This window comes from Argentina anserina, chromosome 5 (genome assembly GCF_933775445.1).
Source record: "Argentina anserina chromosome 5, drPotAnse1.1, whole genome shotgun sequence".
NCBI classification, from domain to species: domain Eukaryota; kingdom Viridiplantae; phylum Streptophyta; class Magnoliopsida; order Rosales; family Rosaceae; genus Argentina; species Argentina anserina.
In genome coordinates, this window is record NC_065876.1 from 4,658,406 (window position 1) to 4,684,575 (window position 26,170).

Below are 26,170 nucleotides of genomic sequence, written 5' to 3' on the forward strand. Positions count from 1 at the left end.
CTTTCCTTCTAGATCAAGAAGGCCAAATTCCGGTCGAGATGGCGATGACATCTACAAACACGAATACATAATCGATTAGATTCAAGTATAATAGGAATTAGAAGGGGTGACGTATATGGTCACAAGAAAAATCGATGCAAGCGGCGATACTCATGATCGCACCCAAAACAGCGGTGCACTCAGGCGACCACACGAAAATCGATTAACTTCCCTTTCAAAACAATCGTGACTTCCCCAGGACCGTCACACAGAAAACATCGACCAAGAGGGGAAACTCATCCCTCTATAGTCTCATCGGCGTTATAAGAAAGGCCGGAGTTAAGACAAGAAGAAGGCTAATAGCGCCCGATATAATATATCTATACGTTCAAAAGCGGGAACGTTTATAAAAATTTACCTTGGGAGGTTTGTAGTATACGGGAGTAGCTTCTCTTGAGCGAAGTCCTTGCTTGTGACTTTCACGTCTCTTGCGTGAATATGCGGGAGGAGCAATTTTGAGTGATTTGATGCGGGAACTTGCGGGGCAAAAAGATTTCTTTGCGGAGCGAATGCGGAGGAAGCGCTGCGGGGCTGCGTGCAGGAGCTGCGGGGCTGCAGGGCTGCGGGGCTGCGGGGTTTGCGAGGGCAGGGGCTTGCGAGGGCAGGGGCTGCGGCGGCGGCAGGAGGATGCGGCGGCAGGAAGGGAAGAAGAAAAAAAATTTCAGAAGGCTCTAAAAGATTCAAGGTTTTAGGGCTTCGTGCTGATAACGTGTTTGAGGATGAAATACTTGTATATTATTGAATGATATGGGGGCCTATGTATAGGCATTTACAACACCACAATCCCGTAGGATTCGGAGTCCTAATCTACTACGGAGATGCTAATCTATCTCCTAACAGGAAACCTATTAGGCTAAGACACACATAAGGGTAGAATAGTAATTCTCCCGGAATAAGTTTGAGTTATTAGATATAAGAGTTTTTTTCACCAACAGTCCCTCAACTCTGGTGTACCTACCAATGTGATACCTCAACTCTTAATCGTAACAATGTGATACCCAGACTCTAGTATTGCTATCATTGAAGTACTTCCGTTAGTTTTTTTCAACTTTTTCGTTATCTTGGTGACGTGGCAAGTACGTGAGGCCCACAAAGAGGGTTAAAAGACAAAATTAACCTCATCTGAGAGGAGCAATGTTTTTCCCGCCCTTTACCTTGAGAAAGACACCCAACAATTCCAATTTTGACGCCAATTTTCCCTCCCTACTCCTTAATTTGTGTCTCTTATCTAAACTAAAGAACTACCGCCAACCAGTCGACCACAATCTGATAAAACCTAGATCAATCTCATTTTCTATTTTTACCCTAACACTTGTTAAACTAACAGAATAAATATAGAAATTTATATGGAACATCTCATTTCCACAATCTCATAAGAATATAAAAACACATAACTTAACGAAATTCAAATACATGTTTAAGTACCATTAGTTGCCACCTTTTATGTTGATCTGTCATGATTTTTGCTTGTAAGAACTAATGGTACATGTAGTTGAATTTCGTTAAGTTATGTGTTTCTATATTCTTATGAGATTGTGGAAATGAGATGTTCCATATAAATTTCTATATTTATTCTGTTAGTTTAACAAGTGCTAGGGTAAAAATAGAAAATGAGATTGATATAGGTTTTATCAGATTGTGGTCGACTGGTTGGCGGTAGTTCTTTAATTTAGATAAGAGACACAAATTAAGGAGTATGGAGGGAAAATTGGCGCCAAAATTGGAATTGTTGGATGTCTTTCTCAAGGTAAAGGGCGGGAAAAACATTGCTCCTCTCAGATGAGGTTAATTTTGTCTTTTAACCCTCTTTGTGGGCCTCACGTACTTGCCACGTCACCAAGATAACGAAAAAGTTGAAAAAAACTAACGGAACTACTTCAATGATAGCAATACTAGAGTCTGGGTATTACATTGGTACGATTAAGAGTTGAGGTATCACATTGGTAGGTACACCAGAGTTGAGGGACTGTTGGTGAAAAAAACTCTAGATATAATAATAAAAAGTAACTTATAACTCTACTCTTTTAAAAAAATATATATAACCGAGTTTAGGTTCATTTCTAGATTCTTCTAAATTTATGTTGACCAAGACTACAAAAATAATTTTAAAAAGTTATTCACACGAAACCACTCATTGGACCATGGTTTTCCATTACCTAACTATAGGTTTAGTTTTGGGATGAAAAATTAGAGGAAAGTGTGGTCTTCCAGAAGTGTCATTTTCAAAATATAAGGTGAAGTTTAGGAAACCCAGATGAAGTTATGGACGGTAAACAAAGGGTAATTGACACCACCATAGAAAAACGGAACAGAAAGTAGATGCGAGAAAGAAATCATTATTGGGAAACAGAACTATCATAATAAGTAAAAACCACGGCTTCAGTGTGTCACAAAATTTTGCAATTAGAAACAAAAGGCACAGAAAATCACGAGTCATTGTCATATAATTTAGGACAATCGCTTAACGAAACCCACCACTTAGGATTCTAATTCAAATAATTCTTTGCAGTCATTCTGTCATTTTGGGTGGCAGTTTATGCTTATACGTGCTATAGATCTTGGACCTTGGATTATCTTTTGCGGAATGGAATGGATGCCGTCTCTGTATATATATAGTTAACGTGATTAATGTTTTTTTTTATGATCTTAATCACCAAATACAAATTTCAGATTTGGACACCAGCTCCATCATTGCAAACTATCCATGTCCTTCAGCAACAAGCTAGCTACTCGTTATATATATACTATTTGCTATTAATGTCAAATAATTTGTCTGAACTATTGGCAATTTTCTGGCTAATTTTCATCATCGTCAATGCAGATATGCATATTTCACATCCACGGTAAGTTTGAAGTTTATTCAAGACACCAAAATCTACTTGTACCGTCTAACAGATTTATAAAAGCATTTGCTTGTTGTTGGTTAATGAGATTTGACCCAAAAGTCGCAGTGAACATGAAATCATGGGCGATCCTTTCAACAATGTTTAAGCATCTCCGATACAATTAGAAAGAAAAAAAATTAGTATTAATTTTATTTAATTAGAGCTAACATTCTGTATTTTCTCACACACTCAATCCTCCTACCAACACCTACACATACACTTACTCACACTCAATCGCCTCCCATACCAACCTCTCTAATCCCACGGAGCACTAATTTCTTTCTTTTCTTCGTCTTTTTCTCTCTTTGTGTCTTATTCTTTTTTCTTTATTTTTTCCTTAAAATTAAATCTCTAACCCTAAAAATTAAAGCATAATTCTTAAATTAGAGTGATAGATCACATTTGAGATTGAGTTCACTCCACCATTCCACCAAAAAGTTATGCGTGACCTCTACTCCTCTAGAGAGCACGGGATGTCATAATTAAATTAGGGATTTTCTCATTTGGGATTTATGGCTTTCTGCGTTTGTTTTTCATTCACCCTCGGTTACATATGATTGGAGGTATTTTGATGCAAATAATGTAAAATAATAAGTTTAAAAGTGTGAATCACATAGTATTTTGTGTACTTGAATCTCATCTTTTGTGTACATTATGAAAAAAAATATTTACCTTCATCCAAATTTCAAATACTCCATAGTTTTATAATTCTAGATCAAACATCCCATAAACACCGGTTTAGAATCCGCCACTGCATGGAATTAATGCGTTTCAATCAGCCACCTTCATCAATCTCTCCGACAAACACTACGACAAGAGAGTCGAATCCTCCGTCCCACCGAAACTCAATTCAGAGAGCGCCGAACCCATTCTCGACTCGGCCAGTGCTATCACTGCTATGATTAATTAATGTTGCTCTGACCATATTCTACGTGTCTCTTCTCTTTCACTCTCTCACCTTTGATAATCATCAATTATGGGTTATTTCTCTCCAAGTTCTTGGTCAATTTTTGATTAATTTCAGTAGGCAATTGTTCTGTACCCATGAGGCCTTGATCCAAATTCGTATCCCATTGCATCTCCTACTAAAGTCAGTGATTTTTTAATCTATTGGTTTGGTTAGTTAAAAATCCAGATTGTTCCGTCCATGGCTCCATGGGTAATTGTCAAAATTCTAGTTCGACCTCATTGAGTTTGTTTTTTGCAATCCCATGAATATTTACTATGAGTTAATTACTGTTTTTAGTGTTTGACCAAATTTTGTTTTAATTTTCAGTTGATTAACAGTGTTAGTATTGGTGTTAGTGACAAAAAGAAACTAGATTGAAGAAAGGCTGAGATTGCACTATAATTATTTGTCCACTTGCACCTTGTGCTCTGAATAATTTTCCCCGTAAGGCTGTAAGTGCCAAAACTAGAAACTCCAGGTCAATCTCCCATTCATTTCTCATTTCCACCACTTTTCAACACTCCTACAAAAGGGCTACAACTTACCTATCCACTTTGGTTAAACTTTAAACTGTGGTTGAGAAGGAATTTGACTTTCACTTAGGGAATTGAATAGTGAATATCCTTGAATAGTTGTAGCCAAAATACATCAAACATTGAAAACCGTTTAAAAATGCTCAATGACACTAATGCATGAGCTTGTCTTTGGTGCTCCGTTGAATGCTATGTAACTTAACAAAAAAAATTCTCGATGTACAATGAGGATCGCGGGATTTCGAGTTGCATACCGGAGCACCATAGAATATTCCATGATGTATACGATATCATCGGAATCACAAACTTAAACTCGTTCGAGTAGTAGTCCTCATCTGAGCCTTTGAAACCATGAAGTTAAACATGTTTAAGCAGCTAGTGATAATAGCAGAGTGATAATAAGTTATTAACACATAACTCTTAAAGTATTATCACGGTGACCGATCGGACTCCCATATAGAAGTTAAACTTGTTCGACAAGAGTAGCAGCCATATTACTAGTATTTACTGTTATGAGAATTATGACTTGGAGTAAAAGGCACAGGTGTTATATATACATGCCATAGTACTATTACTACTATATAATTTATTGGTTCTTATACTCATATCTAAGACTAACACAGAAAATACAGAACATCACTCACAAAATTCTACAGCTTATCTCTGTAGGCAGAGCATTAGTTTCGTAACAAGAAAAACTACTACACACTTACACAGTAACATCAGGGGACATGCAGTAGATTAGGACAGGGTAGTAGGGTAGCAAATCTAGCACCCAAATATTCAACAGTTTTCACCCTAGTTCCTACTCTACCATTAACATTGTTCATTTTTTACATAACAGAACACGCATTTGGGTTCTCATCACTGAAGATCTGTGGAGGATAGGCGTGCAGTTCCATGGCATACCTTGGGGGGTAGCAGTTGAACTCGTTCCTACTCATGAGCTCAACCACCTTGGTCTCTTCTGTAACTGCCCCGCCTTCTGGTGCAACAGAAGCTGCAGCCTCTTTGCCGTCACCTTTCTTTTCTTTGTTATCTTCTGCCGGTGCTGCCTCACCTCCATCGCCACCACTCTTCTTGTCCTTATCACCTTCTTCACCACCTTTCTTCTCGTCTTTACTAACCTCTTTGGCCTTTTCTTTGTCAGCTTTCTTTTCCGGTTCTTGCTTCACTATCTCTGCGTGCTTGCCGGTTCTTTTGTGCACGTACTCTACTAGCTTGGTCGGATCAAACACACCCTTTACCGTCACCTGTGAGCTCTTTAGATCCGGTTCGGCTGATTCGACTCCTACAAGAAAAGAAAAGAAAAGAAAGATTGGACCTGGAAGGCTTAAGGATCTTATATAAAGCTAGATAGGTGGAATTTGGTCATGAACGAATTGAATTGACATGAATTGGACCTGATTTAGTGAAATTAAAGGAATTTAATATTTTATTGAAGAGGAAGAATGTATTGACATTGAAAGATTGGTTCTTGGTTCTTTCGTGAGAGAATAAACTCTCTTTTATAATTAAGATCCAGGAAATAAAGGGGTTTTAATTTTGATTTTCTCTCTTTTGGGGGTTACAGATGGAATGCAGTCGCACAACCAATAAAAGTGCAGGGCCGCTAATTGCCAACAGATATAATCAAAGTTTCAAAATTTTAATTTTGTGGAGGATAGAAAATGCATGAACAGAAAATGACAAAAGGCATCAACAAATGACCTCGCTCGTTGTGTTTTTGGATTTTTTTCCTACGAAAAGAAAAAAGATGAGGACGTTTGCACACCTTTCATCCTCTGAATGCGTTTCTTGATTTCTTGTGCACAAGCCTCGCAATGCATGTGAACCTTGAGCACCACAGTGATGACCTGAGGAGGCTGCGGCACAACACGAACAATTGAATCCCAGAATCAATCAGTTAAAACCAAGAAGATATGAACAAGATTTTGAACTTGGTAAATAAGTAAAGACAAATATATTTACCGACCTCCTCTTTCTTCTCCTCTGGCTTGGGTTTCTCTTCCGGCTTCTTCTCCTCCTCAGCTGGTGGTTTTGGGATTGGGGAGAGAAGCTCAACTTGTCTGTGACTCTTCCTTTGAACTCTCTCCAGAACCTTGATTGGATCAGCCTTCTCGCCCTTGACAACCACCTTGTGGCTCTTGCAATCAGTGCTCACATCTTCCACCCCTGAAAAGAAAAAAACCAAAACACCATTTATTTTCCCACAGACGCATTGAAACACATACGAACATGGCAAATCTGAAAGAAATATGAGGAGAACAAGAAGTACAAACCTTCGAAGCCTTTGAGGCACCTCTTGACCTTTCTAGCACAACCTTCACAATGCATATAGACTCTGAGCACTATTTCCTGAGGTGGCGGAGGTGGTGGAGGAGCATCACCCTCTTTAGCATCTTTGCCATCCTTACCCTCCTCAGATTTCTTCTCTTCCTTCTTCTCTTCGGCAGGTTTCTCTTCCTTCTTCTCCTCTGTTTTCTTTTTCTCTTCAGGCTTTTTCACCTCCTCAGGCTTCTTCTCCTCCATTTTCTTCTCCTCAGGCTTTTTCTCCTCCTGAACAAACACAAACCCAACTCCCCTAATAAACAAAGATGTAAACTAATAACAAGCTTATAAGTTCTGAAGTGAGAAAACAAGTATTAGAAAAAACTGTAGGACCTCCCCCATTGGTTTTAGGTCAGCTCTTGTAAAGTTTCAATTTTTAAGGCCCCTCCCTCCTTTCTTTTTTTGGTTAGATCCTCTCTCTCCTTTCTTGGGTGGCGGAGATCAGCCTTTCTTTCTCTTTAACTGCTCTGAAATGTGTGTAGGTAGCGAAGAGATAGAGCTGTGTTTATTTTGGGTGTAGAGAACTGGGGGCTTCGGTTTCTACCTCTGGCGCTAATATGGAACTTGGCCACTCTCTCAGAGCAGGACCATCAGATCTTGAACTCACTCGGTTCTTCTAGAATGACGAGGCAATTTATATGGGCCCACGTGCAGCGGAGGCCAGTCGGCTTCGGAAGACGAATATGGTGACCGGAGGCCCTGTGGGGCATTTTTGGAATTTCCTTAATCTGTGCTGATCATGTGTTGTGTTGGACTTGGAATTGACCTACAGAGTACAGAGCTACTTACTATGTTTTACCTGGATGAATTCCCAAGTTTACAGCCCATTTTCAGTTTGTGTTCTTAAAACAACCAAAACTACAGCTTGTTATTGTACATTCATGTGATTCACTATTTTGAACGTATGAATTTACAACTCACCAAATCATTGACTGCAAATTTCAAATTATCCTACTCATCCTATTCAACTGATGAAAAGAGTATGAATTTAATACATGAAAACATGCTATTGAGTGGTTTTTGGTCCTATCCAAATACAAGTCGTGAATAGGTAAGTACGTACATGTTGCTCGACATGTTAATTATCCGATGCGGCCATTAGAGAAAGTGAACAAAAACATATCAATGACATCAAGATACAGTATAACTTCATAAATCACCTTGGTAGAGTTGTGAGTGCGGATATCAAATTGATCCCGATACCAAAATTGACGGGATGCGAGTGTATTAGGTATCAAACTAGCATTGTTAGTTTGACACCAAAGTTACGGCCGGATGGTTGGTGAATGTTTCTCATTTCTTTGATAAAATAAAAATTATGTATATATATATATATATTAATTTTATTAAATGATGTTGCGGCCTGTGGATAGTTTAAAAATAAAAACGTAGAAATGGTCGTACTAAATTTCAATTTTTAAATGAGTTTTCATTTTCTTGGTTTAAGCTACTTGGACTCAAACAGTTGGCTGTAAAACCACAGATTAAGAGTTGCATTATCCTTAACGGCTAGTATTAGAATTTTGGATGCATATGCAACCATGCTAATCAAGCTAGCTATGATTTTGTTAATTGAATTGGTCAGATTGAGATAAACTACAAAACGGCAACCTAATTTGAAAAGTAACTACAAAATTACAGCACGTACTGTGAAGATTCAACTTGCAGGTCGACCAGGTAGGCCACAAAATGGAAAAATGATTTGCACAACACATGAGCCCAGAAGCAAGAACACGTGAGTTACTGTCTTGGCCATGAATGGAAGATGGTAGGGTGGTAAGTCAGAGCCTCTTAAATTTTGCTCTTGTATTTTTCACCTGTTGGGTTTCCTGAGGTTGGGATCGATGATTGTAAATGTGAAAACTTGCTGTAAAAAATGTATGTAAAGCGTGATAGCAGTTTCTGTAAAAGTGGATTGTATTAAATTGGTCTGATAGGTGAGGTCCTGCTGAGATATGCTATATTTATTGTCGATACAACAAATTCCAGACGTTTAGATTTGTTGAATCATAAATATCACAGAACCCGGGCAGATATTGCAGGAAACCTGTAAAGACAATGCATATGAGCTTCAGGGTTTGTCATATCAATAATCATAAACCAAATGATCGGCAATACTAGGGTTAACATGTGCTTTCTGTGATTAACTAATTTTCAATATATAAAGAATCAAGTTTGATATGATATGTACATCAGTACATTCCTCCTCTTACACTAAAGGACTTACCAAATGGGAACTTAATTAATGTTTCCAAGTGACAACGTACGTCAAGTATTTGAATACTGCAAGAAGCCTAAAATTTAGTTTTATTTATGTTTTGCTTAAACAGAAAACGAATCTTCAGTAAAATATTCTAAAACCAATAAATCTATGTTCCCTGGAGTGAGAGAAATCCTAATGGTCGATCAGAAGAATCAGACGTACTGCTTAGTTTAGGCTAATAAGTTTTAAGTGAGCATATGCAGCATGTAGTCTGTGGTGTTGAAATGTAAAATGTAAAATTGTAAATAAATATCAAAATAGTAGAATATCAGTCACCGGTTTTCGGATGGTATCACTGTCAGTGGTCATGTAATGGCCGGTTCTATAACTTAAGAAGGAATATTCTGTGTCATTGATCGATGTATGCTTGTAGTTCTTAAGATTAGTTATCTGCACGCTGCACAGTGTCGACGCTCCGTCGAATAGATAATTAGTACGTACCATTTACAGTGCTATATATATATATATATATATATATATATATATATATATATATGAATCAATTTAATTATGTACAGTCCGTTGGGTATCAAATAATAATGGTGTCGTTGATACCCAAAAAATCACAAATATACTTTACCCATTACTCCAAGCACAATAAGAAAATACATATACAAGCTACATCCAAAAAATAAAATATTACACGTTTATTTAAATCACGGATCCGGTCCCAAGCCACAATCACGCTCTTGAGGATTATAAGTTTGGGTGTGGTGTAGAATGTAACAGGAGTATATGAAGCCTAGTTTATATTTTCGATTATTATCGATTTTGGACTTGCGACCAAAAAATTGAGGTTCAATAATCTTAATCTTTACATAAGATAACCGAAACCCACAAGATTGAACACAATACATGCTTTTTACCCCGCAACAAATCTCTTCTTCTATGCTAAATACAAATATCAACCAACTCTTTTTTATTCTTATCTCTAGCTAGCTACAAGCTATTTCAAATCCAATAAGATATACATCAATTCCAATACCACTACTGTAGCTACGTGGTAACTCTTATCAAATCTCCCACACAATCTCATATTTCATGCACCACAAGTAGCATTAGGCACCACTTCTATTACTTGTAGTTATCATGTTGTTTTCAGTATAATTAGCTTTACCATTGTAATCCTCTATATTATCCAGCCATATACTTGTGTATTAGACTTACTTCCTCTAGCCTATAAATCAAGGCATATAGCTGCAACGAATAAACAGCTTTCAGGCATCAACCAAACAACTTCCCAGCAACAAAACACAAAATTCCCCCAAGCAATACATTCAGATTCAACAAGCAAACTTCAAGCAACAAACAAAGCCTTCTAACCGAAAACCATTTTCAAGTACTAGACAACCTTAAACTTAATCATGCACCTCAAATTCATTCTTTATACCTCCATGCACCAGATTAAATCTTATTAAACCTTTCACAAGCAACAAACATCTCATCTCATGCAATTCATGTACTTCTAGCTCCCATTCCACATGCCTTCTTGCAAGCCCTTTCATGTATTTTGTTCATTATCAAAGCCATATAAAGCTCATGCCACTACATATTACAAGAACCAAGTCATTGCAACATGCTAACTTTACGGCGGGAAAATTTGGGGAAAACACTACATAAGTTTTGGACCCAATTCTTGAACCCATAATGGGTAAAAAGAGGAAATCATACCATTAAAGCAATTCTAAAAAGAGGAAATCATACCACAAAATGACCCCGACAGGTGAAATGTAGTTTCTACCCATAGGTGCCAGGTGGTGATAAACAAGGTTGTAGCAACACCAAAGATCTACTAAGTTTGCATGCGGGGCTTAATTTGCTTCAAATCATGCACTGAGGCGAAAAGATGATCGAGATTGATTTATCGCGTTAGCCGGTACGTTTGATCTATCGACTTCGATATTTTTGTCAAGTTTCATCAGCATATATAGTAATTGAACATCACAGTCCAATTGTACATTTCTCATGTTTTTTTTCACTACGTACGTAACTGATTGCTATATCGTATATTCACGTAACATGACCGGCTCATCTAACATTATATATCCTCGATCTATGATTGAGTGTAAGCTAAGACACCAGGCTACGATCGAAATATATACGTGTGTGTGTGTCCCCTGCATCTACGAGCCTGTGACCCAGACATGTGGAGATATGATACTTTGAAACAAACGTACGAAACTAACGAAACTACGAAGGCGTGGTTATTGATGAGCCATATGGCAATAGTATATAGCATGCTAAGCTTGAGGCCTGAAAGTCGATGAAACATAGCCATCAATAATTATTGATGTGGAGTTTATGATCGATGAATTAATATGTAACTTTACCTACTCGATTGAATCATCTAATATATGAAAACATGACCATTCAAGCACCATTGACACATCAGCAAACACCAACACTCTTGCAAGTAACAGATTGGTGCTTATAAATCGGGGAAATGGGGGAATAGAAAGAGATATATATCTTATTAGAATTGAAATACTCTGGAAAATGACTTAACTTACGAAAAAGATATCCATCTATAAAGTGAGCTGTAATTGGCGATTGATTAGTACATATTGATAAAATAATTACGTTACATTATGTAGGGGATTTTGGGGTTCAATAATGTGGACTCGGATTCCACAAAATGGCGGTGCGATGTGATTACGGACGGGAATTGAATTTGGAAGAGACATTTGGCTCAGACTCATCAGATGAGTTGGTATCGATGTGTTTGCATTTTGTTGCAATAATGCCAGTTCGAAATGACTTTGATTTGAATTTGCACGCCTTAGTGCCTTCACAGTCACATTGTATGATTTCTATCCAGGCATAGTTCGCTACTTCTTGTTTTATTAAGCCCAAACATTGGAGGAAAATGGGTAATATTCCAAGAGAAAGGCCCTCTTTTTTATTGGTGATCTGACAAAACCATACCTTTTTGTCTTTAATTTATAATAATGAAAGCTTATAGAACTTTATGAAAACAGTCATTTTATAAGATAACGTATGTATCACTGTTATTCTTAATTTCTTTGTGTATAGTTTGACGCTGATGATTAACTAGCTAGTTTTGCCATATGAATCAAATATGACATACATAAAAGGGTTTCGAAGTGATTCATTAATATGCTCTTGTAATTCTAATGCAAATTTATTTTCTTAAACTTCATAAACTCTAGACTCCAAACTACTTCAGTTCTTAGTTCTCAACTCGAATTAAGCCTCCTCGTTGATTCATGTACTAGAGGATTGAGATTTGAGGATAACATTTTGGTTTTTCTCTTGGGTCAGGAAATATAATTAGACCTACCAAAATGATCTAATCCAATATTCCAATGTATAAAACCCTCAGTGACCCACAAACAACATGAAAGCGACGAGACTTCCCTCTACTGCTTACTGTGGAGAAAATTGGGCTCCGATGCTGGTCCATCTGGCCCACTTGTCCATCGGCCATCTCGCCTCATATACGTACCAGTAATTCGACGGAAAAATCAAATTGTTTATCTTAAGATTACCAATACATAATCACTGTTTTAGTTTCCTCCCACAAAAATTAAGTTATATAGGTTGAGAATGGATTATAATATGTTGGGTAGTGAATAATACAGCTAGTATTGTAGTTCCCAAAGATAGTGAAGGCAACTGTGTCCGAGGAAAGCCTAACATTATGGTAGTAGGAGTTCGATATGCCATGATGCCTAGTGATGGAGCCAATGCTTTGAGGAGGGTCCCTTACGATGAAATGAACGACTTTGTAACATGGTTCTTCTTGCATACGCTGCACCAATCCTTTTTTTGATGATCTATAGCTTTTGTTCAGTCCCATAAACACGTGCAAGGTACCCTCTTAGTACTCGAATCACTTGATTGATGAGAAGGCTAGCTAGCTAGCGATGGATTAGATGTGACCCATCACCTATGCAACCCATACCTAAAAATGTCGAGGAAAATTCACTAACGGTCCCTGAACTTATGTGGTAAGGACAGTTTAATCCCTGACCTTTAAAAAGAATCAAAGAGATCTCTGAACTCTTATTCTGATATCAATAAGGTACTTATGTTAAAACTTTTGGAATATTCCGTTAAAATATTCTTTTTCTGTTAATTTTGTCATTTTGTTATTTGTTAGTTGGGAATTTATTTCTTTGAGTTGATCTAATCGAAGATTAAACCTTTCGAGTTGTTCTACAACTTTGTTATTGCCTTTTTCTCTATATAGATAATCTAGAAATTCAATCAGGCTAGGTCTTAACGGATCAATATCTGCTACTCCAATCTCCTTTTGGAGATAAATATGTTCGTCGTATAGGATATTTAATATACTACAAACGTATTCTATGGAGTACTGGCTTTCTTGAATATGTTTTGAATGAAAGCACACTTGCCACTTATCAGTAGCTTTTTCAGTACAAAAAGACTGGTAATTTTTAGGTCTGACTTCTTTTTTATTGGATAAAATGAGCCAATTTTGTGGCATAAGCCTGATTTTCACTTGTTTCTGAGCGAAACAAGCTCTGATACCAACTAGGGCGAATCTAACCGATGCTCAAAATGTGAAGAGGTTTATGATCTTCTTCAAAAATTTCTTGAAGAACTTCGATATTTTCTTGAGATGCGTAGATTCTACGCTGTATTTTGTAGATAATATCCCAATAATTTTTCGTATTTTTTGGAAGGTTCTTTCTATTTCTTATTAGTTTTTTATATTTTTCTTTTTCTTGTTGCAGTTTTTTTAAAGACAGTTTAGCAAACGCTAAAAGCCTAAGTCTAGAAGCTATGATAATTGCTATGATGATAAAATAACTGTTTACCTTTGAGTATAGAGGGTAGATTTAAAAATTAGTAAACTTCTTAGAAAAATAAATTTTAAGAATTAGGTCCACCATGCTCTTTCAAAATTTTAACAAAATGACAAAATTAACAGAAAAAGAATATTTTAACGGAATATTCTAAAAGTTTTAACAGAAGTACCTTATTGATATCAGAATAAGAGTTCAGGGATCCCTTTGATCTTTTTTAAAGGTCAGAGATCAAACTGTCCTTACCACATGAGTTCAGGGACTGTTGGTGAACTTTCCTCAAAAATGTCTAGATGTCTATGTTCTTAAGTCCTCCCTTACAAGATTTGGGAGATTTCACTAAGTAAGACACATCAATTATCGGTAATTCTAACATTTAGTATTTTACATTTATAAACTATCACATTAATAACTCAAATAGTCATCTTAGTCAATTTTGACTTTTTCCGTCAACTAACATCATTAGTGGCTTCATCTCATACAAATTTTCAAGAGCATTTTGTCACTTTATTACCCTCTGATTTCAAGTTTCATTTCCCTCTAATTTTAACTTCTATTAAAAAAAACAGGTTGATTAATATATATCATTTCATAACAAAATAAATTAACATTTTATTTTGCTTTTGAAACATTTAAATATCTGTGATAGAGCTTCTAAGCATTTTATTGTAACCAATATTCTAAATATTAGATATATCGGTGATATTTAGAATCTAATACGATATCCCCATATCTATTGAATTTATTGATCAACAGTTAAACTCCGATATATCGGGTCAAAATCGGGTCTACCTGATTTTTTTAAATCTTCTCTTTTTTGAAAAGTTTTTATTTGTTTTTCATTATATATATATATATATATTAGAATCGACGCAATGTTATATATTAATAATAGAAATTGTACGAAACAACATAAACACATTCCGCCCTCGTGGGCTATGATAGAATTTGAAAATGTGCAGAACAATCAAAACTCTAAACTAAAGCTCTAACTATTCATCATACGTTGAATCTGTGAGGATATGGACAATGATCGTCACCAGGGTACCAGAGAAGCCGGTCGCCGATGAGAGTGTAAAATGTAGGAATGCACCGTGAATATGGAATACCCTTATAGACTACCGATGAATTATGCGAAACTACTAAGGAGAGACCCCGACAATCTCAATGCTGCAAACCTTGGAATGTAACACCACACAGAACACCAAGATCGACTATTTGGACCACCAATTTGTTGGGTCCCAAATCCTACCCCAAGTATGTGTTGACCTTGAGTGCAAAGCCCACACCCCCATTTGGCCTACATCAGCCCATCGCCACCCAAGGGTACCCAAAACTGTTATGGTCACCCATTGTAGATCTGCAACCATAGGTCGAGGCTTCCACCGGCTCTCCGAGAGGGACCATTGTCGTTGCCGCTGCCCTAGCCGCCCTAGGGAAGAAACTCGGCAGATTTGAAGCTGCGGCATAGTATTGGAAAACTAGCACCACTGTGACGAAAAACCACCACCGCAAAGATTGGGTTTGTCGTTTCCTTGTCTCGGACAAAGGCCCAAAGAGCGGCGCACAGAGCAAACTAAATTGCCGACCGCACCAGATCATGTAGTCCTCACCACCAAAGCTTGAAGTCCTTTGATGTAAAAGGTCGATACATGAATCCCATACCCAGAGAACATTCCTCTAACCAGCCGCAAAGTGGAATCCAAATTGGGAGGTTGTCAAACCAATAAAGGCCAACTGAACCTCTTGCTAAGCATCCCCATAGAGAGTTGAGCGAAGCAAAGAGAATGTGCTCGTTCTCTTGGAGAACACTGGATAAGAGAAAGTCCATCGGAAGCTGAAGTTTGCGTTAGGAAAAACCCTAAACCTAGGGCACGCCGCTGCCAACAAACGAGAGCAAAGAAGGCTCTCATTCTTTTTTAGGAATAGTGTTTGTTATATTTAATTTTTCTTAAAATGACATTGTTTGGGGAATATAGCCCATACAACTAATGGAATATGAGGATGAAGATAAGAAGGATAATATTAATATTGAGTTTGAATTTGATGACATGAGAGTTTATGATGAATTTCGAGCTCAACTAATTTTTTTAGACACCTCTCTTTATTATTTGGTGTTGTTGCATATATTTATATTATCAAAAGATTAAACTGTTTTACTTTCTTAGTTTATTCGGTATTGATTGAATTACAAATTTATAAATATTATAAATGTAATTAAAAATAAGCAAATCCAATAAATCAAATATATATATCTATATATCCTTAGTATATTTATGATATATCATTTTACCCCTTAACTGATACGATATCATAAGATTACCCCTCAACAACTAATTAGCTTGTTTGTAATAATTATGGTAAATGAATGATGTTAATTTATTTTGTTATGAAATGAAGTGATGAAAATACCCTTGAAAATTAGTGTGAAATGAAGCAACTAACAGTGTTAGTTGACGTTATAAACCAAAATTAGGCTAAGATGAAGACTTGAGGTATCAATATGATAGTTTCCAAATCTGAGGTACTAAATATTATAATAGCTGATAATTGAGGTACCATTTAGTGAAATCTCCTTACAAGTTTTGGATGCCAAGGGAAAGCTAGTTAGCTATATGCGTAGTACAATGTTACAATAAGATAGAGATCGCGAGTCGAATATTACAAATCCCACACGAAATAATAGAATCTACCGGATGTGATCGATTTAAGGTAAGCATAACATGCCTTGAAACGTACCAAAAGATATTCATCATGTTGGACTTACTTACCTTGTTATTTTCACCGAGTAACTTGTGTCACATACAAACAATGGTGCAAGGGCAGAAAGTCATGCAGGTTTGTTAAAGATCGTTGTAACTATGATATCATAAAAACAATTAATTATGTTGGACGGGTATGTTGATATCTCTCTAGATGTCTTTGTACATGATCTATTCATATCACTCTGATCACTCATGTACGTTATCACTTTGCACTCATGCAGCAAGCCCGCAACTAAGAAATGATTGTAGTTAAGGTAAATATTGTACTCGACGTAATATTAGCTACAGTACGTAATATGTTCTTATTTGTGTAATTGAGACGTAAATATAGTAATTTGGAATATGTGCCATATATTAACATATTACGAAGAAGATACCTTAGGAAGAAGATAAAAGTTTGGTTCAATTTCTGATGATCGTCCACGTACATAATTTAGAAACCTAAACTGACCCGTGTAATTAAGTTCCCCAATTCAAGCACAGTTTTCAAAGCGTTGAGATATCTGGAAGAGGTGCACTATACTTCTCTAGGATGACACTTTGATTCATGTATAGATCCTTAGAAATTGGTACCAACCCAAAATGCACCCTAGCTTGGAAGTGAAGCTACTCCATGCCTTCCGCATAAATGAGCAGGAAGTTTATAGTTTTATCAGATTACGTCCATTATGTTCGCGCTCCCTGGTGGGTTCAGGGTCAAACGTTCTCAATTAGAGCGTGTGCGTGTCAGTATTTGCATACAAGAGTATGTTGGATGTGATGCATTGTCTTGTTTTTTAATATGACGATCGTGACGAGGGAGATAACTGTAACCTTGCTTGATCCGACTTGTAGGTCGTTTGGTCTGCCCAATTCTTTCGCGTCTCTTTGTGAGTCGCTTATTAATACTTGACCACTAAGATGCGAGTAAGCAAAGCTTTAAAATAGGGAATAAGTTGCAGGTTGCTAAGGGCGTGAGGCCTTTAGTGGATTAGATGTTGTTTCAGGGAAGACTTTGAGAGATAGTCGGCTCAAGTATGACTTTTATAGCTTGGTGCCTGATAGGTCTTTTGTTTAGCAGATATGTTGATTTGTATGTTGAGAGTTGTTGTTTTTCTTCTTCACTAGAGCCTCTATTTATAATTTTATATATGTTTGCTTACTCATTGATGAGATTTACTTCATTGTAGGACTTTTGGATGAAATAATATTTTTTAACCGTAAATATCAATTAAATATATAAAAAAAAAATTTGAATAAATTTAGGTACAATTACGTCTTAGGTAATTATTCTAAATAATAACCTTGAGTGAAAGATATTAAGCCACATATATTGGCTTAACGAATACGTCATAGGCAATAGAGATTTATTTGCATTTGAGATGATCTTGGAGCCGTGGAGATCTTCTCATGCTTAATTCGCTTTTGAACGTAGATGTCAAGAAATTATTATATATATCTGTCAGATATTATATATTTTTAATGCTATTGGTCTATTTTTTACTATGTTTGTTTCTGATTAGTTATTTATATATAAATAAACTTTTATCATTTTAATCTCATGCATATTAATTATACTGTAATATGATTGACTAGATACACCACATAACAGTGATACGTGGTGTGACAGATACAAATAATAATTAATGAGTAGATGTCCTCCTCTCAAAGTAATTATGTCATTATCACACTTTCTGGGCGTGCACTTAGAATCCAATAATTAAGGATATCCTTGCTATCAAGACTTCTTGGACGTACAGATATCTTCTAGGTTAGGTAGTCCCTTTTGCATGCAATTTGGATGTGAATGACTCCAACTCCAATAAGGAATGTGATATTGATAAGCACATACATGCAGTTTGATAGAAATCTTGGACGTCTTAATTACCCTTGCATAGTAGAGATCTGGCAACCCTCTCAATGTGTACTCAATTACAACCGTGCATATTATATAATTCCTTCTCAAATGTAATCAAGGATGACTATTTAATTCTTTAACTGAACCATGCACGAACCTTGCAATATATCAGCATATTTGATAATATTCCACATCACGCAATCCTACTTTGATACAAAATCCTCTACCTCCGTATAGTCTTGGGAGTCAAGTAAACAACTATTAATTACCATATATTTGGTAATCAATATTAATACAATAAATATTCAATTCCCACATACCGATTGCTTGTTCGCCAGATAAGTTTAGTGTAACCCTTAAGCCGCACATATTTCAAAATACTCGAGCCTAAATGCGTTGGGTCACAGGGATTGGCCCAGACATGTATTAGCTTATATATTTTTAGCTCAAACACACTAATCTTTCTCACTTCTTTGATCCGTAATGTAATTAAACCAGATCCTACTTGACTTTCTCATACATATGTGCACAAACAGAACTTTCGACAGCACTATCCGTTCTGCGATTGTCATCCGTGAAAATTCATACAGGTTACAAAAATTGAAGTCCCAAAACGGCATCAATCTGATTAAAACGGTCCCAGATAGGTTAGATAGCTTCACGTTTTAATTGAATCACAGATTAAGCTAACCCATGAAAACCCAGAAAACGTTTAAAGCTAGATATAGCCATGGCCAGGGTTCTTGTAGATTTCACCAACTCACGCCAAGTCATGTGGGTAATGCCATAAATACTGTGCAACCTCGTCCTTTATGTATTCATCACTCGTTCTTTCTCTTTAACATCCACCTTTTCCTCGTTACTAAATTAAACTTACCCTACTGTTACGGACCTAGCCATTCGGCTGCCACACTTAGTCCATGCGGCGCTCTATCCTCATGGAGCCAGCCTTATCCAACGGGGCAATACACTGGTTTAGCCCTGCCTTGGGCTCATCAGGGGATCGGCTCCAGACCCCTACCTGTGTGTAGGGCGGCCAACTCGCCTCTTTGACGTTAAGTCATCGACTAGCGACAAGCTCTCCGAATTTAACCGGGTCGGCATGCCTGAACCCCTCGGAAGGAGCATCCATATATCTCCCACACATTGAATCTTGGAGCAAATCCCATATATGCATGAAGTTCTTTCAACCAGCAGCCCACGATCGACACTCCCAAAATAGGGACGTGACATCATCCCCCACCAAACTTGGTGTACGTCCTCATACACAACATCCTCACTTGCGGCCCGCGCATCCCTTGTGCGCCCGCGATGCCTAGAGCGACGAAAAGGAGTTCCCAAAGATCTTCCACCCAACAATGACTTCGCGCCGGATCTCTCTTGTCCTGGACATTGCCACGGATCTTCTCGTCCGGTCCTCCCCCTGGAGGCGACCCTGCCTACTCGACTCCCCCGCGGAGCCCCCCGTATCTTGGGGACACGGCGACATGTGTGAGCGCTTGGCGAACACAACGATAGCGATGTTGAGGTGGCTCTGATACCACTTGTCACGGACCTAGCCATTCGGCTGCCACACTTGGTCCATGCGGCGCTCCATCCTCATGGAGTCAGCCTTATCCAACGGGGCAATACATTGGTTTCGCCCTGCCTTGGGCTCATCAGGGGATCGGCTCCAGACCCCTACCTGTGTGTAGGGCGGCCAACTCGCCTCTTTGACGTTAAGTCCTCGACTAGCGATAAGCTCTCCGAATTTAACCGGGTCGGCATGCCTGAACCCCTCGGAAGGAGCAGCCATATATCTCCCACACATTGAATCTTGGAGCAAATCTCATATATGCATGAAGTTCTTTCAACCAGCAGCCCACGATCGACACTCCTAAAATAGGGACGTGACACTACGCTCCTTTATTTCCCAAACTATATATAAATTATCAATCATCTCCAGTTATACCAACACACCACCTCCATCAAACTTTCTGCATAACTCTCAGGATGGCCTTGTAGCTTATCTGAAAGACGAGCTCGATATCGTGATCCCGACTATCAGGAACCTTGATTTCTTGGAGCAATGGAGGCCTTTCTTCCAACCCTACCACCTCATCATCGTACAAGACGGCGATCCCTCCAACGCTATTCGGGTTCCCAACGGCTTCGATTACGAGCTCTACAACCGTGACCATATCAACAAGGTCTTGGGACCTAAGGCTAGCTTCATTTCTTTCAAAGACTCTGCATCCCGCTGCTTTGGTTTCTTGGTGTCCAAGAAAAAGTACATCTTCACCATTGATGATGAAATTGCTTTGTAAGTCTTGTTTGTCTAGTTAGCCATGCACGTACCCATTAAACTTGTTCCTACACTTAAATCACATTTTATTTGGTGAACACATTGTATCAATCATCGTTTATTTTCTTAAAGGTGGCGAAGGATCCTACTGGGAAAGAGATCAATGCATTGGCACAACATATCCAAAACCTGCTCAAACCATCAACTCCATTGTTCTTCAACACACTCCATGACCCTTTTGCAGACGGAGCTGACTTTTTTTCGTGGTTACCCATTTAGCTTGCGAGAAGGCGTGCCCACTGCTATTTCTCATGGTCTTTGGCTCAACATTCCTGACTAGGATGCCCCGACTCAGCTTGTCAAGCCTCATGAGCGTAACACCAGGTTAACCTAGTTTCCATTTACATATTGATCGGAATAAGTAGAGATATATACTATTACGCTAATAAACTTGTTCACCAAATGATACGGCGTTGTTTCATCGATTCAAAGTCGGTACATTCTTAAAGATACGCACATTACAAACCAATCATTTAGTAAACATGTTTGATCAAAGTCTGTGCTGAAGTTGGCATAAGTTGTCGTGGAGATAACTGAGGATTGAGTTCAAGCAGGTATGTTGATGCTGTGATGACAATCCCCAAAGGCACCCTTTTCCCAATGTGTGGGATGAATCTGGCTTTTGACAGGGAGCTGATAGGCCCAGCCATGTACTTTGGGCTGATGGGTGATGGCCAGCCTATAAAGCATAGATACGGCAAAATATAGGTATGTCTGTATCGTACCCGTACCAGATATGGGTACGATCTGGATACGCCATATACACGTATCTATGGATGAAAAACGTATCCTAACTATGTAGTCATTGTAGTGCACAGTCAACTCATCGGATACGGTCCAGATACGATTTGGATACTCTTAAGTCTAAGTAATCTCCCATTTCAAATTGTTAGGTCACCCCCAAGAATTGTCAAGCAATACATACCAGTCTCTCACTCACTCACTCTCTCTCTCTCTCTCTCTCTCTCTCTCTCTCTCTCTCTCTCTCTCTCTCTCTCTCTCTCTCTCTCTCTCTCTCTCTCTCTCTCTCTCTCTCTCTCTCTCTCTCTCTCTCTCTCTCTCTCTCTCTCTCTCTCTCTCTCTCTCTATTTGAAGGCTTCTGATGTATATGCTTGACCACTAGTCTTCTGATGCATAAAACATCTTTTCTGATTGGTTTGACCAACTAGCTTTTTTCGTGCAGGATAAAGATGAGGTGCAACATCACATATCCACCTTGCTCTTTGTTGCATTGTCCTGTGGCTTCTTAATGCTTTTATTTACAAGATTTTTCGGCTCATGGGTACTCATTGGTAATAAGAAATGTTAAAAATATATGAATTCGTGATTCTGAAAGATAGAATGCTTTTTTTTGTTTTTTGTTTTGTTTTTGCAATTGCCATCAATGCGGATCTGAGTCTGTCAAAGTTGGATTCGTGACTATAATAATTGCTGCATCTAATGATTTTCAACTTTTACTGGATCAAAGAACTTATAGATTATTCCAACAGCAAATACATATGTTCAGGTATACTTTCTTCTTTCAGTTAACAGTTGTTGATTACTCCATTTATCATAAGATTCTTTGATTTGTTAAAATAAAATCAAAGCCTTTTCTATTTATCTTTTCATTTGGTTACATATATAAATAAAATTTATGGTAGACTTTACATTGTCTTGTCAACATGTACCATGACCAAGGGGTCATTCTTTTGCTATTTCTTTCACAAAGTAATATCATGTTTAGTACTTATTTTTTATTTTGCTTGAACTTATTAAGTAGTTAATTTATGGACTTATGTAGTTATGTTTATTGTAGAATTGATGAGATTTAGGTGTTATAAATTTTTAATTACTTGTTTTTGATCAAATTTTAGAAATTATTATATATATATATATATATTAAATATTATTTTACAAAACTCTACATACTAGAAAAAAAACATATCTGTGTATCATGTCGTACCCGTATCCGTATCCCGTACCCGTACGGGTGCATCATAGGGGCCAGCCCATCGACATATATGATGATATGTGGGCTGGCTGGTGTGCCGAGGTAATTAGCTTATGATCTTGTCTCAATTCTCTCTTAATTTTTCTCTTACTTGATATCACACCCTATATTATTGGAATTTCACCTGACTTACTTTCAACTGGAGGCATGTAGAGCTTCTTTAACAGAGATTAATGTAGCACCATTCTCAATAATGAATACCTCTCCATATAACCGTTCACATGTCTGCGTATTCTGAGAGATATATATATATACAGTTCCTATCCAGAGTGAAGGTTCACTCTGAAGTTTCAGAGTGAACTTCCAATTTTGACACACTTTTCGATCAAATTTTTTCACCATAAGTGATTCAATATTTAGATATGCTATTCAAGATCATCTCTATAAAGTTTCATCCAATTTGACAATGATTTGAGCTTTCAAAATTGAGATTTACACGAACGGTTCACGTTGAACAGTTTTAATTCATTCATTGATTTAATCTAATTTCAATACCTTAACGATGTCCGAATTAGATGAAATTTTGTAGAGATGATCTTGAATAGCATACCTAAATATTGAATCACTTATGGTGAAAAAATTTGACCGAAAAGTGTGTCAAAATTGGAACTTCACTCTGAAACTTCAGAGTGAACCTTCACTCTGGATAGAGACTGTATATATATATATATATATATATATATATATATATAACCAACAAATACAATAACCGAATAACAATCTATTATTTATTAATATTTTTACATATTCACGATGTGTTCAATTTAGGTGATATGTGACCATTTGGGGCTAGGGGTTAAGACAGGACTGCCATACATATGGCATAGCAAGGCAAGCAATCCATTTGTGAATTTGAAGAAAGAGTACAAAGGCATTTACTGACAGGAAGATATGATCCCATTTTTCCAGTCCATTGTTCTCCCAAAGGAGTGCAAAACTGTTCAAGAATGCTACATTGTGCTTGCCAAGAGTGTCAAAGGCAAAGCTTGGCCCTGTTAATCCTTACTTTCAGAAACTTGGTGATGCCATGGTCATTTGGATTAAAGCCTGGAATGAGGTGAACCCACCACCGCAGACAGCTGCTCCGACTCACCCAAATGCTGTTAAGAAAAACTAATTAGTACAAGTACTGTAATATGAACTTTTTTCTCTATTGCTTCCAACAAAGATGTTCAAGCCCAAAGAGCTTTATGAGATTCGAAATTTTTGTATTTCCATATCAGTAAAATCCTGAGTGGACTTCATTGAAGAACAAATTGAGAAGTGCGCACTCGGTTTTCTACCGGAACAACAAAAGAGTCGTCTGGTAACTTGAAATATGACTATATCCTGCACAGGATCAAAAGGTCGGATTATGACATATTTTCTTACATTTTATCGGAAAAAAAAATAATCTTTAGCTTACATCTTAACTCGGAACAATGCCATTCACTTTTGATTTTCCCAAACTTGTCATCATTTCATCGCAGATCTGAACTTCTACTTAGTCTCACAAGATGTCAAAGTGAAGTGAGGGATTTGGTGAAGATAATAAGTTCAATTTCATAATAATAGTTAGAACAAGAAAGTCATCAGCTTTTTATTTCCTAATAATCCTTGTACCAAACTAGATTTCCTACACAGATTGAAAAGGTTATGATCCGTGCCGACATAGCTAGCCTTCCTTTACTAGTGTGACTTCTTCGTGTACAGAAAGCTCAAGTCAGTTTTTCTCTGTAGTTGGTGAACTATGGGAATTGGCCACTAAAAGCCGCCCACAATTTTCTACGAAGTCCACTTTTACAAGATGCATTAACCTCGTTTATCTTTCCTCAAATCACAATATATACTAGTTAGCTCTCATCACAGCTCATCTCTCTCTCTCCCTGATCAAATGGAGCACAACGAAATACGTTTCTTTGGTTTAACACCATCATCAGCATCTCCTATTTTCTCATCGAGCACTGTTCCAAGCATTCCTCAACTGTTTCCTCATGTTCTTAGTGGCAATGCAGTTTCGACGGACAAATGCGGAACCGCTTGTAGTTCATTAGACAAATTGAAACCAAGAAGGAAAGACTGCGGTGACAAGGAGACCAAGAAGCACAGAATTGCATTTCAAACACGGAGCCAAGTTGATGTACTCGATGACGGATATCGGTGGCGAAAATACGGGCAGAAAACTGTTAAGAATAGTGACTTTCCCAGGTTAGTCCATCTCGATCTTCTTGTTCAAATATACAGATGAATGTACCATACTACCATCTGATACAATATTACATGGTCGGGTTCATGGATACTGGTTTCAGGGTTTGACATGCATGTGTGTGAAATCATCTGAAATTTTTCTTCTCACTAAATGTGCAATTGCATACAAATATTATCAACATTTCATTTTCATTGGCAAGCATAAAGGTGTGGCATTAAACAACAATGAAAGACGTATGACTTGAGTTATATTTTAATGGATCGATGATGGAGGAAGCTTGACGAATCAATTCCAAATGGTAAAGAATTTACCGAATAATTGATTTAATATATGGGATATTGAAATAAACTAAATATTTTAGGTTAGTGTTGGCAGATTAGATTAGATGAGTTATTTTTACTTAGAAAGCGAGATTATTCTTGTCGTTCTAGTGGTTCAATGATTCTACATAGGTGTTACACAATTTGTCCCGAAATGTCACATGTTTTCCCGAATTAGATTCTTGTATGTGATCATGGAATAGGTTGATTGCATAGACCAGATGCAGTTCATGCCTAATAGATTTAGATTTTATCAACCGTGTTTTCTCTTTCTGTTACACTGTATCAACATTGTTACTTCATGCATCATCCATGTACAATTCCTTATTACACTTTATTCACACTCGATCTGAACCAAGAAAAGTATCGATCAGTTCTAACAGCACATTGACATAGATGAAACGATTCTTGTTGTTCAAAACTATTAACATAGATGAAATGTTGGATTCTTCCAATGAACTGTAAATGTTGGTGTTGTTCAAAACTTCGAAATATGTGATGGGAATTGGATTGAAATTTTCATTTCTATAATATTGTGCCTCATCAATCAATACATTATTAAACTTCTATATCAGTTCACTAAACCTGAAAAAAAAAAATCCCCTGCTTGCCTATTTGTGCAGAAGTTACTACAAGTGTACACATCAAGGGTGCAACGTAAAAAAGCAAATCCAACGCCTTTCTAAAGACGAGGAAATGGTGGTCACTACATATGAAGGAATACATGTCCATCCCATTGAGAATTCTGATGATACATTTGAGCAGATCTTAAGCCATATAAGGGCATAAAATATCTAAAACAAGTGATGCTATATATGTAACCATTTGCAACATGGAAGTTTTTGATCATATGATTATGCTTAGCTTATAATGCAGATTTGACACTATTATCTGTGAAAGAAGACAGTCAAGAAGAATATACCTAGCAGC

General features: G+C 37.3%; 2 protein-coding genes and 1 pseudogene across 2 annotated transcripts; 2 read left to right on the forward strand and 1 right to left on the reverse strand.

The window, feature by feature from the left end:
* Positions 1-5,033: 5,033 nt before the first annotated feature.
* LOC126793146 (heavy metal-associated isoprenylated plant protein 7) lies at positions 5,034-7,334 on the reverse strand. Its single transcript, XM_050519588.1, has 5 exons — positions 7,071-7,334; positions 6,689-6,965; positions 6,382-6,581; positions 6,181-6,271; positions 5,034-5,697 (listed from the first exon to the last, which is right to left on the reverse strand). The coding sequence occupies exons 1-5, from the start codon at positions 7,077-7,079 to the stop codon at positions 5,240-5,242; spliced, it is 1,035 nt and encodes a 344-aa protein (XP_050375545.1). The 5' UTR covers positions 7,080-7,334; the 3' UTR covers positions 5,034-5,239.
* Positions 7,335-19,125: 11,791 nt separating this feature from the next.
* On the forward strand, positions 19,126-23,849 carry LOC126794238 (UDP-arabinopyranose mutase 1-like; annotated as a pseudogene).
* Positions 23,850-24,605: 756 nt separating this feature from the next.
* LOC126793155 (probable WRKY transcription factor 75) lies at positions 24,606-26,029 on the forward strand. Its single transcript, XM_050519597.1, has 2 exons — positions 24,606-24,919; positions 25,864-26,029. The coding sequence occupies exons 1-2, from the start codon at positions 24,606-24,608 to the stop codon at positions 26,027-26,029; spliced, it is 480 nt and encodes a 159-aa protein (XP_050375554.1).
* Positions 26,030-26,170: the final 141 nt, after the last annotated feature.